At 48.9% G+C, this 17,419-nt stretch overlaps 1 protein-coding gene and 1 long non-coding RNA gene across 2 annotated transcripts; one reads left to right on the plus strand and one right to left on the minus strand.

Annotated features, from left to right (window-relative positions):
- Positions 1-5,076: 5,076 nt before the first annotated feature.
- LOC135818352 (uncharacterized) lies at positions 5,077-7,610 on the minus strand. The gene is made up of 3 exons (XR_010553672.1): positions 7,336-7,610; positions 6,403-6,493; positions 5,077-5,533 (listed from the first exon to the last, which is right to left on the minus strand). It is a non-coding gene; the product is annotated as an uncharacterized LOC135818352 (long non-coding RNA).
- A 3,557-nt stretch (positions 7,611-11,167) lies between these two features.
- LOC135817016 (putative uncharacterized protein DDB_G0283051) lies at positions 11,168-12,201 on the plus strand. The gene is made up of 2 exons (XM_065330115.1): positions 11,168-11,294; positions 11,972-12,201. The coding sequence occupies exons 1-2, from the start codon at positions 11,168-11,170 to the stop codon at positions 12,199-12,201; spliced, it is 357 nt and encodes a 118-aa protein (XP_065186187.1).
- Positions 12,202-17,419: the final 5,218 nt, after the last annotated feature.

A 17,419-nucleotide genomic window follows, 5' to 3' on the forward strand; every position in this document is an offset into this window, starting at 1 on the left:
CGGCCTGTTCTCCACGATATACAGGCAAAGACACCGTAGAGAGACGTATAGCCGCGCCTCATCCAGGTGCCATCGCAAGTTACCGCCACGGTGTCGCAACCATTCAGCACCTTCACCTGGTCAGCAGCATTGACCATGCTCTTATGAGCCACAGTGGCTGCAGCGATCACGAGCGCTTCCTGGTGACGGGTGTAGGCATGTGTGTTCACAGGGCTGGGCATGTCCATGGTTCCGCAGAACTTATTCAGAGCGGCACGTCCCTTGCCAATTCTCCGCATGGCCAACACTGATCGCCGGTTGACGTCAAAGAACCGCTTCTCCTTCAGGCATAGGTTAAATCTCCAACTGTGACTGCATAAGACATTGTCGCACTGCACGTGCACCACCGATGCGAGGCCAACGGCGCAGCAGTCAACAATATTTATTTTTCCAGATTTGCACTCGCTACACATAGTGGCCACGTCCAGAAGCTCCTGAAGACACTTCAGGTACACAATTCTGTTGCTCCGCAAGCAATCCTCTTCTATCTCTTCTCCAGATCCCTCAGACGCCTCAGTATCGTCGTCCTCAGAACTGTCTGGGTTCGAGTTCACATCTGAGCCGTCGCTGCTGTCAAAGCTTTCATCAGCTAAATAGGCCGGCTTCCTGCTCAACTTTCGCGTGGACGCGCTCTTCTCAGTCACTTCAACATCACTGGCGACCTCAGGAACCTCAACGACATCGTCGACTTCAGCAGCAGCTGGCTTTGGACCAAAATGTTTCCTTTTCTGTCGTCTAGAACGTCCACTCGAGCTCGTTCTTCGGTTCCCCATTGTTCAAATAATTATTTCAAATAATTATTTTGTTCTCAAGGCAGGAAGCTGTTCAGCGCTTCTCCTTGTACGCCATAGTATCCAGTAGCAACGATTTCAAGTCAAAAACTCGCTAGTAGTACGCGGTTTCAGTGAAAATCACCGACTGCATGGAGTGCAAAATTGTACAAATTTTTCAAGATGTTTGTAATGAGCCTGAAGTGTGTCCTTTTTATGAGTATTATCGCATTTTGTCTCAGAGGAAACTGTTTACCTATTTGAAATCGAGACATAGTAGTAAAGAGGTAGAGTCCCTTAACCAGGTATTGTCTGTTCGTGGTCGTCTCAACAATGTCAGATATAACTTATCATTCCTGTTGGACTGTCTTCATGGTGGTGTCGTCCCGAGAAGGATCCAGAAGCGGGTTCAGCGCTGTAAGCCGCACGATGTTGCAAAGATTGAGAAGGTATTGTTGCGTGATGAGATAGCAATGGCGATGATGGATCGGGACAGGTTGTTGTCAAGTTACCGTTCTGTTATATCTCGTGTCCGTGGGTTTCTTAGCCCATTTGACTATATTCGTTTCTCGCGTCTTATTGGTGAATGTGACAGCAAACAGCGGGAGCAAGTTAGTTGCCAGGTACTCACGACAGTTAGAACTTTTGCGTAAAGATCGCTTTGGCTCATTCAAGTGCCGTGATGAGTTCATTGTTAATTTAGCAGGAATTGAACTGTCGGATGCACAAAGAGAGTTGTTGTGCCGGGGTATGGACTATGGTTTACCTTGCAAGCCTGGCCGCGAGGAGGTCTATGCACAATTTGAGTTGTTTCACGATCGGTTGTCTGGTTCCCTCCCTAAGTCATCTGAGTCATATGACGTTGCCGCGACCAAGCTCTCTGCTGTGGCGGTTGACTACCTTGATGCGCGGAGTGATACGGCACAATACCCTATATCTCCTCAACATTACAAAGCTCGTAAAGAGTTACGCAATAATCCAGATATAGTCATCACAAGGCCTGACAAGGGTCGAGCCGTAGTAATTTTGAAGAAAGCCGAATATATTGCTAAGACCCTTCACATTCTTTGCGATGCCTCTAAGTTTGTTAAGTTAGGTCCCGTCGAGTCACATGATCGTACCTCTATAATTGAAGATAAATTATGCGCCTTTCTTGATAGGTTGGTTGAGTCGAAGGAACTGATTGACTATGAGGCTAAGCTGCTTAAGCCTTTGGGTTCAGCTCGCCCTAGAATGTATGGTTTACCGAAGATTCATAAGAGGGATTGTCCTGTCCGGCCCATCCTTTCTATGTTAGGTTCTCCCCAGTATAAGATTTCTCGCTGGCTGTGTAGAATGTTGCAACCCGTTTTAGAATTATACAGTCGGTATGTAGTTGGCGATAGTTTTCAATTTGTCGATATTCTGCGCGACCACTCCTTCCCCGATACCTATGTTATGTGCTCTTACGATGTTGTTAGTCTGTTCACAAATGTCCCTTTGGATAAAGTCATTGATATTTGCTGCGAAACGCGATATCATCGCTCACTATGTCCGCCTGACTAACCTATAGGCCGCCTCTAAACGTTCCCTCAAACGGATAACATAGGAGGTGGGCTGAAAGTGACAGGTGCAGGGTCTGGGGTGGGGCATAACAAATCTAGGGGCAGACGGGCCTCCCTTCCGAACAGTAAGAAGAATGGGGTATAGTGAGTGGAATTATGCACACTCGTATTGTAGGCCAGTTGTGCCAGCGGCAACCGTTCATCCCAAGAATCACAATCAGCTGAATCAATGAAAGCTCGGAGCATGACTTGAATCGTGCGGTTATCGCGTTCAATCATGCCATCACACATTGGGTGGTACGGGGTTGTCCGAGTCTTTTTCACATCAAACCGTTTGCACAATTCTAGAAACAGCTGTGAGCAAAATTGTGATCCTTGGTCGGAATGGATTTTCTCAGGAGCACCGAAACGTACAAAAAATCGCTCAACTAAGGCCACGGCAACGGTTTGGGCAGTAATATTGGGTAATGGAATGATCTCAAGCCATTTGGTAAAGTAATCCCCAATGACGAGAATATACTTATTATTATTGGAAGTGGAAGGTAAGGGTCCCATAATGTCCAGTGCAATGGTTTCGAACGGCTCGCCAGCTTTTACGTGAGACATGCCCGCTCGAGGCAGTGGCCGAGGGTTCTTACACACTGCACAGACATTACAGTTGCGGCAATACAAAGCCACGCTGGTTGACATATTGGGCCAGTAGCACGTTAAACGTAAGCGGGCTAGGGTCCTATCGACTCCAAAATGACCAGAGGAGGGGTGGTCATGGGCTAAGGCAAGTACCCGGTCACGTAAGGAGGTAGGGACAACCAGTTGTTTGTAAGACTCCCTATCCAGAGTTGCATCAATAGTACGGTAAAGAATGTTATTGGAATTAGTAAGTTTGCTTTGTTGGGTTAACAAAGTACGGACAGTATTTGAATCCCCCTGGAGAATAACTGCACAAGGTTCATCATTTTCGGTACTTCGGGCATCTTGTAAGCGTTTGACGACTAGACTGATGTCGGGGTCATCTGCTACGGCTTTCTGCCAGAGATCGGAGTCACTGTCATCTAGATCTACAGTTACGGCACGCACGTGGGCATCCGAAAGAACCTCATCGGCGGTGGATAAAATCACACCTGCCGGTTGATCGAAGTCTATTCGGGAAAGGGCATCAGCGTTTGCGTGCCGGGCACCAGGACGATGTTCAATTTGAAAATCATACTCCGCCAAATGCTCATTCCATCGCGCTACTTGACCTTCGGGAGATGTAAAAGTTTTAAGCCAGGTTAAAGCAGAGTGGTCTGTACGCAACAGAAAGTGGCTGCTCAGGAGGTAAGTACGGAAATGGTGGGTGGCCCAGACAATTGCTAACAATTCACGGCGGGTAACAGAGTAGTTGCACTCCGTCTTGGAAAGGGACCTACTAGCAAATGCAATGGGGCGTTCCAAACCAGCACTGTCAATTTGTGAAAGGACAGCACCGAGGCCAAAATTGGAAGCATCAGTGTCCAGAATGAAAGGTTGAGTAAAATTGGGAAATGCCAATACAGGTCAATACAATCTCCGAGTCGTTTTGGGCAATGACATCCGCAAACTCGTTCAAGACATGTTTTAGTTGGGTCAACTGGTGCTCAGAGGCGGAGCAGCCAGAAAAATCAAATAATGTTGAAACGTCTACCGATTTTACGTTTTTGGTACTTTTGAGTTCTCCAATACAGCTGATAATTCAATTACCCCTGTTCACATACGCCGTATTCTAATTGATACGGGTGCCGCTGTTTCCCTAGTTAGCGAACGTGTCCTTAAGCAGTCTGATGTTTTTCCGGATTACCACAGCGTTGAAGATTTATTAGGTGTAAGGCGTCTATATTCTGCAGAGGGCCGCCCCATGGAATTTTCGGGAGCCGTTACCTTTTCATTGCAGCTAGACCAGACCAGCACCCCCTTGGAATTTTTAGCCATCGTAGTCCCTCATTTACATGAAGACTTCTTATTAGGTGCAGACGTACTAAATATGGCATAATTTTGAACATGAGTAATTGTACGTTGAGCTGGATCTGGAGTGGAAGTTCGACTCCTCTAGTACCGTACATCCCCCGTAGAACTGTAGAGCCGCAGTCTCCAGTTCAGGACACTGCTGACACTTTGCATGAGCAGTCCTTTCCCAAACGACCAATCCCGATATAACAGATTTCGAGGGTTTTTTTGCCGGGAAACGTTCTGAAGCTTGAGAAATTTCGAATTTGTCTAGTTTTGGAGTATGTATGAAATAGGGTTATCGGCCTGGTCGAGCAGTGAAGGCTTCTTCCACATCCCTTGAATTATTTCATATGAAAGGCTATCAGTTTGGCAATGCCCTGCCGCCAGGAGAATGCAAACAACGCGATAGAATGCGTCCCGGGTGGTAGGGATCATTTTTCTAAGTGCTAGAAAATAGCCGACATCGATGCGAAAGTCGACCTCAAAGTCGACATGGACATCTTGAACAGGTGAGATCTTTCAATATATCAATGGAGAACACCCTAAAGAATATATGTATAGTGTTTCTAAGCTTCTAACCCTTGTGTGCTCAAGTGAAAATTGAACATATTTGGACGTGAATATATCACCACACAAAACCTGATACTGTAGTACATTTATCATTCAATGGGTATACAGTATACAACCACCATACAAACACGAGCAGGAGAATGAATGGACAGGAGAAGAGTTGGTTACCCATTGCTGTTCAACAAAGAGAAGCACATAATAAGTTAAATAACAGTTGAATTGGATTAAAAGTATTTACAATTCACAATTACATGTATCACTTTCTGCGATGTAACACTTGCGGCGAGGAAATGCCTGTCGCGCACTGTCGCAAGCAGTTGTAGGGCCACTGTCCCAGAAGTTGGCAAAAGCATAACTCTTGCCAAGTGCGTTGTACACAAATGGAGTGCAGTTCACTAGGCTGGGTGCACGTGAGGGTACTACGCACTGCACTTAGATAACGCAGAAACAAAACAGATTGTGAATCGTCTGTCGCGATTGCAGCTCATCGCAGGTGTTGCATGTTGCGCATTGTGGAAAGCAGTTCATGTATTGGGAATTGAGCTTCAGTAATAACAGAAAGAGGATCCCAGAGAATGACCGACACCGCTGACAAACACTCTTCTGTGCAAAGTTTTGATGACGATGCTTGATTGAGACGTTAACCTGCAATGGAAAATAAACAGCAGATGATACTGATTATATATTAGGTACGGAATACCATGAGTATGAGGGGTATACGGCGAATATTTTCGAGAGTGCGTAAGGACGAGGGAAACTTGGGGGATTCGGTATACACAGAGTGCGAATGGTATAATCCATTTGCATGGTACTTTCCTAAATACAGAGCGTGACCAACACGAAAGCTTAGCTCACATTCGACGGGGCGCAACGGGACGCGACGTAAGGATTGACGGGAACCGACGGAACGGTTATGACACCGACAGACAGCGTCCAATGTGAACACCAGGAACGGGAACGCAACCGTTCTACCCTACAGATTGGGAAGCGAGGGGAAGAGTTGGATCAGTTCAACTTTTCAGACCGTAGACGGGGACGCAAGCGTACAAAACAACTGCATTCGAGTGTGAACAGGGGATGTGTCGTGCGCTGACCCCTCCCGATGCGCACAACAGCACACTTAGGTTTTTAAACATTTCAAACACGGTCAACACTACGCTTCCCATGATAACTCGCCGAATGGCTAGCACAACTGATTCAAATTTTAGGAAGATAAGATTTCGTGTCACTTCTTGAAAATTGCAATAGCTGCTACATGTTGTGTCTTACGAATCGTACAAGATTTTACAGCTCACCCCGGCCGTCCCAACAGGCCCTTACGCCCCATACCGTCAGCGTTACGTCGAATGTGAACTAGGCTTAAAGTTTCCTTATTCTCGAAGTGACCCATGTGAAGCGAGCGGGATATATCGCTGAATATATCCCGCTTAGAATGGCCGCTGATTGGCAAATGGTGTTATATTTGAGACGAGGTCTATCACTCAACTTCATATCACAAATGCTGGCGCACTTACATGAGGAAGGGACGGATCCATACACGTGCACGCATCAAATACTCTGCCAACAGCCAGTCAGCGATGATTACAAATATACAGTGCAGCAACCCTGGACAGCAAGAGAGAATGTACACACCAGAGAGCCTGAAAATGAAGTTATACTCTGATGAACGATTCGCATACAAGAATATTGGTGGCCAAAGTGAGAACAAGTCTAGATCACTCAATTAGACAGAACAATCTTGAGTGTACACTTACATGAGAAAAGGACGAATCCATAGGCGTGCATACAATGGATACATGTCATGTTGAATACGCCGCCAGCATCAAGGCGGTGGGAACTACAACTGCATGCATACAGTGCAGCAGCCCCAGGCAACATCTCACTAAATGTAGAAGATATGGCGGGCAGATGATTACGGTTATAGAACAGATGTCATTTTATGGTGCATGCCATTACAAGAACCAGCATTTTTATGGAACGGATGGTACCAATACGGCGAAATGTCTACAGATTCAAGATAAATCACAACAGACTTAAGCAAGAACATGGTAAAACTGAGCAATGGACTGGCACATTAAAGACTGATTCATACTTCATTTCATGAACGCAATGCGCACAGGCGAAGGTCGCGCGATGGACCAAACAAGTAACTCAACTCAAGATCGAGTCAACTTTCTCGCCGCAAACGGCCGTTGTGACGTGTTTCCCTTACGCAAAGCGAAGTGTAAATGAGGCTTTACTCTACAGATCCAAAACTGTAAACCAGTGAAGACTACAGCTTAGAAGACGGTATTATAATGTTGTGCATTGTACTTGCCAAATGTGTGTGATACTCTATGTAACATACATGTAGATAGGGCCAAGCAAGCACAGCAAGTTCTGAATTTTAGGTATTTGGAGCTCGTGAACAGATCAGATTTGTCTTGTAAGTGATAGGTATTGCTTACCTCTATATGTTGCCGCCTTCGTGCTGGCCGAAAACGCTGCGTGCTCTGGCGATAATTCGGCTTGAAATTAGGTGCATAAAAATGCCCATTTCAGCTTCGTTCACAACATTTTCGATATACGTCTCCTCTACGAAACTTCACTAAAAATATATCTGCCGAAAGAGCGTCCCGTCAAGAATACATGGTGTGAAATAAAACGAGGTGGTGCAAAGTAAAACGACGTAGGCCATGTAAAACGGCTTCCATCTCTCAGAACCAATTTAGGACAGTTCTCAAATTTGTGAACATTTTTTCGCTTTCGCGGCAAAAATCAGTCAAGAATCTGTTATATCGGGATTAGTGGGAGAGGTCTTTTTTTGCGCGTCTGGGGAAGGACTGGAGCTGGTGCATTTTCCCCGCCGAACTGTGGAGCCACAGTCTCCAGTTCAAGGTAGCGATGTAATTTTGAATGAGCTTGTGAGCATCCCAGCTCGTTCAGAAGTAATTGCCATAGGCAGAATTGCATGTTCTTACTCGACTGGCTTGGTTGAGAGAATGCCCTCCCCTAATTGCAGTTCTGTACTAGTAGGTTCTACATTGGTCAAGTCGAGTGTTGCCGGCGAAGTTCCTGTTCGTTTACTAAATCCGTCAGATTCCCCGATAGTTTTGCGTGAGCATCATCCCATCGCCACTTGGCATGGAATGGAATCTTTTTCATTCGCTGAGTTGGACGATTTTTCGCCCACAGGTTCTCCTGTGGAAGGAGCGGCAAACCCATCAACATCTGCCACTGTATCCTCCGAAGAGAGAACATTTTCTCCCCGTAATGAGACCCCGGATAGTGTAATTAGTAACTCTGGAGTTCACTTCCATGGTACTAGACCCCCAGAATTTGTTAATTACCACCCTTCCACTCCGATTGCTACTGGGGATAGTGCTGGGGACGACTTCTTCCAGAGCCCTCGTCCACCTGAACACCATTTTTGTAATAACGTACATACTTCCCCACAACAATCGGTAGACGTTTCAACATTATTTGATTTTTCTGGCTGCTCCGCCTCTGAGCACCAGTTGACCCAAATAAAACATGTCTTGAACGAGTTTGCGGATGTCATTGCCCAAAACGACTTGGAGATTGGTTGCACTATTGCAACAGCTCACACGATTGATGTTGGTGATTCCCGTCCCATCAATCAAGCCCCGAGACGTTTGGCCCCTACCAAGGCAAATGAAGAACGGAAACACGTGCAAGACATGTTGGATAATGATGTGGTAGAGCCCAGTACCTCCCCTTGGTCTAGTCCAGTGGTTTTAGTAGCCAAGTCTGATGGTTCTACCCGATTTTGCGTAGACTATCGGAAGCTGAATGCAGTGACACTGAAGGATGCCCATCCTCTCCCAAGGATAGATGATACCCTAGATCATCTTTGGGGTGCCCACTTTTTCAGTACTTTAGATCTCCAGGCTGGGTATTGGCAAGTACCAATGGCCGAAGATTCTAAAGAGAAGACTGCTTTCAGCACACCCGATGGTTTATTCCAATTCACGCGAATGCCCTTTGGCCTGACCAATGCTCCTGCCACTTTTCAGCGACTCATGAATGCAACCCTCCGCGGCTTGACCTTTGACGCCTGTCTGATTTATCTAGATGATGTCATCATTTTTTCTAGTACCTTTGACGAACACCTTGACCGTCTCCGTAAAGTCTTGTCCGCTTTACGTCGAGCTGGGTTGAAGTTGAAGCCCCGTAAATGCAAGCTTTTGAGACAGACCGTACCCTATCTTGGTTTTCTAGTCTCATCACAGGGCATTGCTGCTAACCCTGAGAAGTTTGTCCCTGTTGTTTCTTGGAAGCCCCCCACCACAGTTAAAGGCATTCGTGTTTTTCTTTGCTTCACTGGCTATTATCGCCGTTTCATTGAGAACTATGCTGAAAAAGCTGCCCCACTTGTTGCTTTGACCAAGAAAAGTGCTAAGTTCGTGTGGAATACCGAACCACAGGAGGTTTTTGAGGCGTTGAGACAGAACGTTATTCAAGCCCTTTCCCGAATACACTTCGATCAACCAGCAGGTGCGATTTTATCCACGGCCGATGAGGTTCTTTCGGATGCCCACGTGCGTGCCGTAACTGTAGATCTAGCTGACAGTGACTCCGATCTCTGGCAGAAAGCCGTAGCAGATGACCCCGACATCAGTCTAGTCGTCAAACGCTTACAAGATGCCCGAAGTACCGAAAATGATGAACCTTGTGCAGTTATTCTCCAGGGGGATTCAAATACTGTCCGTACTTTGTTAACCCAACAAAGCAAACTTACTAATTCCAATAAAATTCTTTACCGTACTTCCTCCGTATACAAAAACTTCGTGACTTTTTTTGAAAGCTGCGCACAGCTCTGAAATGGTTCCGTTTGACTTCGAATAACGCTCGTGGCATTGTCTAACCTGTTTACAAGCTATATACAAAGACAAAAGCAACTCAGACGAATGAAATTGAGTTTTTTCAGAGTCTTCGTCGCTCATGTCATTGTCACCTGACGAAGCTGACTCCGCATCGCCAACAGTCGCTGCTTCCGCTCGCATTTCGTTCAGATTCTTGTCACCTGCAGTGATGATCCGACTCTGGACTTTTGGCTACGTCCTCTTCATCTCTAGAGCTGTGTACGAATCTGTGTCGACTATATTCAGTTGTTCCAACCCGCGACCTCCATTCTGCCGTGAAACGAGTCGTACAAGCACATCCAACCGCTTCGCATTTTCTCGCCAGGATAATCCTCCCAAGCATTCTACAATGGCTTCGAGGAGGTCCCTGCGATTCCCCTTGGCGACAAAGGAGACGTCTGACTGGAGAGAGGCGAAGAACGCCAGGCCATCGACATTCTAATCCTGAGTCTGCGCTGGTTGCACGACGACTGAAATGTTTCATCTTGCCGTGCGAGCGAAACAAATCTATGTTCTCACGCTGCGTAGATCTATGGGGCCGCGCACCGCAAGTACGAGCCTGGCCAGTTTCAGGGCAGCGAGTGCTGCGTGACTCCGTGTTCTAACCACGAGCTACACTTCGTCACTGTGTCAGTTTCGAGCAAGTAAGTGTTAGTTATTTTGACTCTTGAGTTTCTGTCGGCAACGTCCTCACACGCATGGCGTCCGTGGAGAATCTGTTCGGGATCAACCAAACTAACCTCCACATGGACGTGGGTTGTCGATGACAGCCTTTGGCGCCGTTCGTCGAGCAGGTTCTTGCTCAAAAACACCGTTCAAAAAAAGTCACGAAGTTTTTGTATACGGAGGAAGTACTATTGATGCAACTCTGGATAGGGAGTCTTACAAACAACTGGTTGTCCCCACCTCCTTACGTGACCGGGTACTTGCCTTAGCCCATGACCACCCCTCCTCTGGTCATTTTGGAGTCGATAGGACCCTAGCCCGCTTACGTTTAACGTGCTACTGGCCCAATATGTCAACCAGCGTGGCTTTGTATTGCCGCAACTGTAATGTCTGTGCAGTGTGTAAGAACCCTCGGCCACTGCCTCGAGCGGGCATGTCTCACGTAAAAGCTGGCGAGCCGTTCGAAACCATTGCACTGGACATTATGGGACCCTTACCTTCCACTTCCAATAATAATAAGTATATTCTCGTCATTGGGGATTACTTTACCAAATGGCTTGAGATCATTCCATTACCCAATATTACTGCCCAAACCGTTGCCGTGGCCTTAGTTGAGCGAATTTTTGTACGTTTCGGTGCTCCTGAGAAAATCCATTCCGACCAAGGATCACAATTTTGCTCACAGCTGTTTCTAGAATTGTGCAAACGGTTTGATGTGAAAAAGACTCGGACAACCCCGTACCACCCAATGTGTGATGGCATGATTGAACGCGATAACCGCACGATTCAAGTCATGCTCCGAGCTTTCATTGATTCAGCTGATTGTGATTCTTGGGATGAACGGTTGCCGCTGGCACAACTGGCCTACAATACGAGTGTGCATAATTCCACTCACTCTACCCCATTCTTCTTACTGTTCGGAAGGGAGGCCCGTCTGCCCCTAGATTTGTTATGCCCCACCCCAGACCCTACACCTGTCACTTTCAGCCCCACCTCCTATGTTATCCGTTTGAGGGAACGTTTAGAGGCGGCCTATAGGTTAGTCAGAGAATATTTGGATGTTGGCCACCGTCGTGCTAAGACCAACTATGATCTGAAGGCCAATGCCGATACCTTGAAGGTGGGACAGTTTGTTTGGCTTTACCGACACCCCCAGGCTGGTGACAGTCCTAAGTTGTTCCGGTATTGGGATGGTCCATGGCAAGTTTCTGTAGTTCATTCCCCCCTGGTTTATACCATTAAGCGGCTGGGCGTCCATTCAGCCCGCCGCACCACCGTTATGACCGTCCACAGGAATAGATTAAAGCGTATTTTGGACCCGTAAACCTTCCCCCTGTGGACGCCCCGGTTAACCCACCTCCAGCCCCCATAATGGCGGGAGTCACCATTCCCCGCCTGCCCTCTTTGTTCACACCCTTATTCTGAGACCTCCAGCTGAGTGTTCGTCCTCGCTGTCTCAGTTTGACCTGTGGATGTTGGTGTGTCTGCTGTGGTGTCCGGTGTTGCGTGTTTGTTTTTCTCTCTGTTGGTTTCGGTTGCGCGCGGTGTGCAGGACCATCACCCTGCAACTCCAACGACCCCCTCCTTCACCGCCTCATCCGCAACGACATCACCACCAGCAACACCACCAGCAACACCACCAACATCACCCCCGACAACACCACCAACATCACCCCCGACATCACCACCAACCAAATCTTCAACAACACCTTCAACAACAAATCTAACATCAACTGCAACCACAACACCCTTCCCAGCACACAACACCACCACGCCCACTAATGCCACCGGAGGATGCTCGACGGACGATTGAGCGACGCCGCAATACACGCCAGACCCGCCGTCGTCGAACCCCCGCCTTCATCGCCAGGTCTCGGCGACGGGCCGCAGCTCGCCTCCAACAGCGGGCCCGACCCCGGGCGATTCCTCCCCCACCGACCACACCTCCACCACCACCGCCACCGTCGAACCCGTCTGGCCGGTTCGATCGTTTCAGCCAGGATCCAGAACTGGTTTCGGAGGCCGACTGGTCCGATGCAGAGTAGGATCCACTGTAGAGTAGTATATTTAGAATAATTAATTGCACATGTGGGTATCTGCGGAATGAGTGCATGTCTGACTTGTATGTGCGTAGCGCTGTACGTGTACGTATATGTGTGCTTGTTAATTAAAATGCATAGTATTATCAACTTCTTTTTTTTCCTAGATCGTGGGGACACGATTTTTGTTCCCCACGGGGGAGGTAATGTTATACGCATCCCATATTTGGATCCCGACCCCGGCATGATTCCATTACCCCCTACCCTAGCCCTGCATGCAGTAATTCGTACACATTCCATTACCCCCTACCCCTAGCCCTGAATGCAGTAATTCGTACACATTCCATTACCCCCTACCCCTAGCCCTGCATGCAGTAATTCGTACACATTCCATTACCCCCTAGTAGTAGGGCCCCTACCCCTACCCCTGCATGCAGTAATTCGTACACATTCCATTACCCCCTGGGCCCCTACCCCTATAGCCCTGCATGCAGTAATTCGTACACATTCCATTACCCCCTACCCCTACCCCTGCATGCAGTAATTCGTACACACTCCATTACCCCCTACCCCTCGCCTTGCATGCAGTAGTTCGTACGTACTATGAAGAGCGTGTTAGGGAAGTAGAGAAGGCATCGTTCGTCCCCTTGGTGTTTTGTGCCTCCGGTGGTCAAGGCAAGGCTGCCTCTGCTTTCCTCAAGCGCATTGCATCAATGCTGGCCGAGAAGCGGAAGGAACCGTTCTCCATGGTGATGGCTCACCTCCGTTGCCGCCTAGGGTTTGCCCTCATCAGATCGGCGATTGCAAGCTTTTAAAAGAGGTCATCGATCCAGGCGAGCACCTTTGGATCAGCAGCTGGAGTGCCCCTCAGCTCTAGTGAATGCTGAGTGTCGTCTGGGTTAACCCTCAACTCTTGTTATATGGCTGTATTGTTTTCGCTATTAGTTAGTTTTCTTTGTTATGATTTCTTTTTTTCTTTTTCTTTTTACCAGGCGTGGGCCATCCCCTGAATTCATAGGTGCCAAACATTCTTTTTTCTTTAGTTTTCTTTGTTATGATTTCTTTTTTTCTTTTTCTTTTTACCAGGCGTGGGCCATCCCCTGAATTCATAGGTGCCAGACATTCTTTTTCTTTCTTTTTCTTTTTACCAGGCGTGGGCCATGCATCCCCTGAAAAAAAAAAAAAAGTAGTTCGTACGTACACACTTATAACCATATTATTTGACCCATTTCCCCGCTGCCCCTGCATGTAATAATTAGTACCATACACATTTGCAGCCCGTTTTCCCTCCTTCTGCCCCTGCACATAAAAACCACCGTACATTTGATCTAATTACATCCCTTTATAGTGTACATAGTCGGGCTATACACATAATAATGCGCGCCCAGCTAAATGGGCGCGCTCATGCATTGCACCGTACATTCTATTCTAGTTCACTCCGAGATAACCAAACTTCGATAATCTAGCCAGAAGTAAAGTCCTTTCCCTAATGCTGGTGTCTAAAAATCTGTCCTCGTCCCGTGAGATATATGCTTTACCGACTATAATAAACTGGTATCTCTGGTGGTCTGGTGTGAACCTAACAAAACCCAAGTGATAACACTTGGCGGGTGATATAGGCCGTTATCACATATGACCCTACGAACCAGGGAGTAGTACAATATTATGTATTATATCGCCCTAAAAAGCATTCATGCGCGCATGCATGTGCAGTAAGAAAAATTTGTACATCCGCGCACCACCGTACGTACGCGTGCAGTGGACACCCATTTTGCCAGTGCAACCAAGTTTTTTTTTTTTTTTTTTTTTGCAGCTTTATTTTTTTATTTTTTACATGTAATACCAATGATCAAGTCAAAGGAAAAAGAAGTTAAGAGAAGTGCAAAGTAGAGCTGGAGTGCAGCCGCCCGATAGCGGACTGAAAACTACTAGTAGTAGGATGAAAAGAGCACATACGAAGCAAATACAGACAAAACCAGAGGCAAATGGTATCAAATGCGAATGCCTGCCTCAGCAACCGCCAAGGTGGGAGGTGAGTCCAACTGCACCGGCCGAAGATTCCGGGATCCGCGCAAACACATCACGCTGGACCGGAGTAGGGCAAAACTCAATTTGCATCGAACCCAAGACATAACACAGCTGTATGCTTCTCCAGTCTTCGCGGCTTGAAGAGAAGCTATCCGCTTGTAGAGCGACTCCGCGTGTTTGCCCAAACCACCAGTGGTAGAGAATATGGCCGGAACAAACGACGAATGCTCTATGTCGCGGACACGTTGCTCGTAGCAGCGCCGCTTCTCCTTCTCGTGCTTGGTGTAGCAGGAAGCAATGGAGGTGGCGCGGTTTGAGGTCGCATGAGGATTGAAAACCCTCACATCGATGAAGGTGCGCTCAAACCGGCCACCCCAGATGCCACTTGCCGCAACGTCGAGACGGGCCTGCTCAGTCTGGATAGCGGTGCGATACCGGAACTGCTCCCCAGTGACCGGCTGCAGGTGGGGCTCCACGGAGACATTGTGAGCCACTCGCTTCAGCATATGGGCAGTGAGGTCACGCACCTCATTGTGCCGCACCGACGGAAACCCCCCTGTGGGGCAAGACAAAGCGTGAGCGACTGAAAATGTGGCTCCACAGCTGCAAGATGATGGCAGTCGCTGTGGAAGCCAGCCGTAGCGCAAGTGGATTCCGTCGCGGAACTCACCCTTGGTGAGGGTCAAGCCATGCCGCTTCAAGGGTCGACAGGTCAGCCAGGAAGAAGCTCCCTTCTCCGACGCTAGCGCAATGACCCGCTGCAACTCAGTATCCACAGATGAGGAAAGAAGCACAGCATCAGCCCGAACCGAGGCGTCAACTGTGTTCTTCGCTTGCTTCTTGGCAGCGCGTACATCGTCAATGGCGGTGCCTAATTCCATATCTTGGACCAAGATACGGCTTGTCAGGGGCGCGGTGATGTCTCGAGAAGACTGATATTGGGAGGCTCGCGACGATGGGTGGGGCAGCCCGAGACCGCCGAAGCGACACGGAAGAGCAAGGAGGCTGCGCTCCTGGGTATTCACCGGTCGTCCCAGAAGGGCAGGGATCAGCATGTTGGACACAGCATCATCAAGTGGAAGCAGGTACTCATCCATAGCTGGCATGCCTCGGCAGAGAAAGGTCCACTTACTCTGTAGGCCATGGGTGTACGCGGCATACGCAGCTTGAGGCTGAGAGCGGGCATAGTCACTCAGCCGTTGGACCTGTGCGACCCACTCCTCGACCTTCTGCTGCACGTACTGCGTGGCGAACGCGGATGACCCGATGGCTGCACCAAGGTAGCGGCATCCATCTGCCTGGATGGAAACACCAGTACCAGCGAAAATCCGGATGGCCTCGTCGAGGAGTGGGGGCTTGACCACTAGGACAGACTTAGCTGGATTTGGGAAGTAGCCATATTTGGGGCCCTTCTCCGTCAGCTGATCCCACCACACTCGGACGCTCTTCAGCTTGCCACCGGATCCGGCATCATCTGCATACCATGCCTGTACTGCTCCTTCTGTTGCAACAGCTTTCATAAGTGGGATGATGCCAATGGCATACATCGCCATGGCGACGGGGTCGCCCTGTGTGGTACCCTCACATGACAAGATCTTCTCGCCGCCGACGAAGAGGCTAGCGGGCTTTCGGTAGGTGTTGATCACGAGTTTGGCGAGTGATGGGCATAGGTGCTGGATGTTACGGAGGCACACTTCGCGATTTAGGCAGTTAAACGCGTTGGTGGCGTCAGCCAGAAGAATGGCTTCAGTGGAAGGGTCATCAAATACGTCGCACATCGCATGGATTGCCGCCTCTATGCCGCTATCTTGCCCCGCACAAAGCTGGAGACTGCCAGCAGCTTCCATGATTTCGGGGCGGATCACCTCGAGGATGGCCTTCCCCACTATGCGCCGCAAGACTTCCCCGATGCCTATTGGCCTGACTCCAGGGCATTTGTCGAGTGGAATCAGCCTGCATGCAGTGTAGGCATCTAGTGACGCCGGGTCCACGTACGTAGTAGCGAGACGACGAGCACACTTGGCCATAGCGTCACAGAGTTGGTCCGATGTATCGGCAAAGGATGTACACATGTGCCGCCAAGAGGCAGCATCCACCCCGGAGGGACCGGCAGCTCCTTGGGTGTGCAGGGCGGCCTTGCGTAGTGCGTCTCGATCGAGTGACTCAAAGCGTACAGGGTGGGGAGGCACGGGTGCCTGACCCTGAAGCAATGCTTCCGCATGAGGAGGCTGCGCCTCCGGGTGCTTGGCCTTAAGGAGATCCCGAACGGTGCTTCCATTGATGGAGTCATCCAAGTCCAGCACTCCTCCACGACCACCATCTGCCAACATGTGGGTGGCGGACCTCAGTTTCCCATTGGTCACGAGGTTTGCAAAGTCTCTGGCTTCATCGGCCCTGCTTTTCGGGGATGACGCGTGTGCTCGCAGGAGGTGCTGGATAGTGCGGCATTCATAGAGCAGCTCGTCAAGCTCACCACGATTCCAGAGGTCAAGGCGCGCCTGGAGACGCTTAGAGAATGACTGTGACGAGGATGCATGGGGTTGTTGTAGGAGCAGTTGCTGGAATACCAAAGCAATTTTGATTGCCTGACCCTCATATGGACCTGTATCTCCAAAGCATTGCAGATAGCTGCTGAGTGTGGAGATAAAAGCTCTGCCCGTAGTTCCATGAGGAACATCAAAGGTGTTTGGCCTGAAGTGCACTGCTTCCTCGTATGCTGCATGAATGGCAGCTTGTGTGGCTTGACTGTCCATTGTTCCAAGTGTGAACGGTCCTGTTGTTGATTCCACATGTGGAGGAAGTGAAACGTGTGCGTCTGCAGCGATTTGATCCTCACGCTGGCTGGCATCCAATGTGGCGAGCAGCTGGGCTGCTTGACTGTCTGAGGCCACGTCCTCGGGGATGTCAGAGTCATTGGCATTGCTCGCTGTGTC

Source organism: Sycon ciliatum, chromosome 5 (assembly GCF_964019385.1).
Source record: "Sycon ciliatum chromosome 5, ocSycCili1.1, whole genome shotgun sequence".
Taxonomy (NCBI): domain Eukaryota; kingdom Metazoa; phylum Porifera; class Calcarea; order Leucosolenida; family Sycettidae; genus Sycon; species Sycon ciliatum.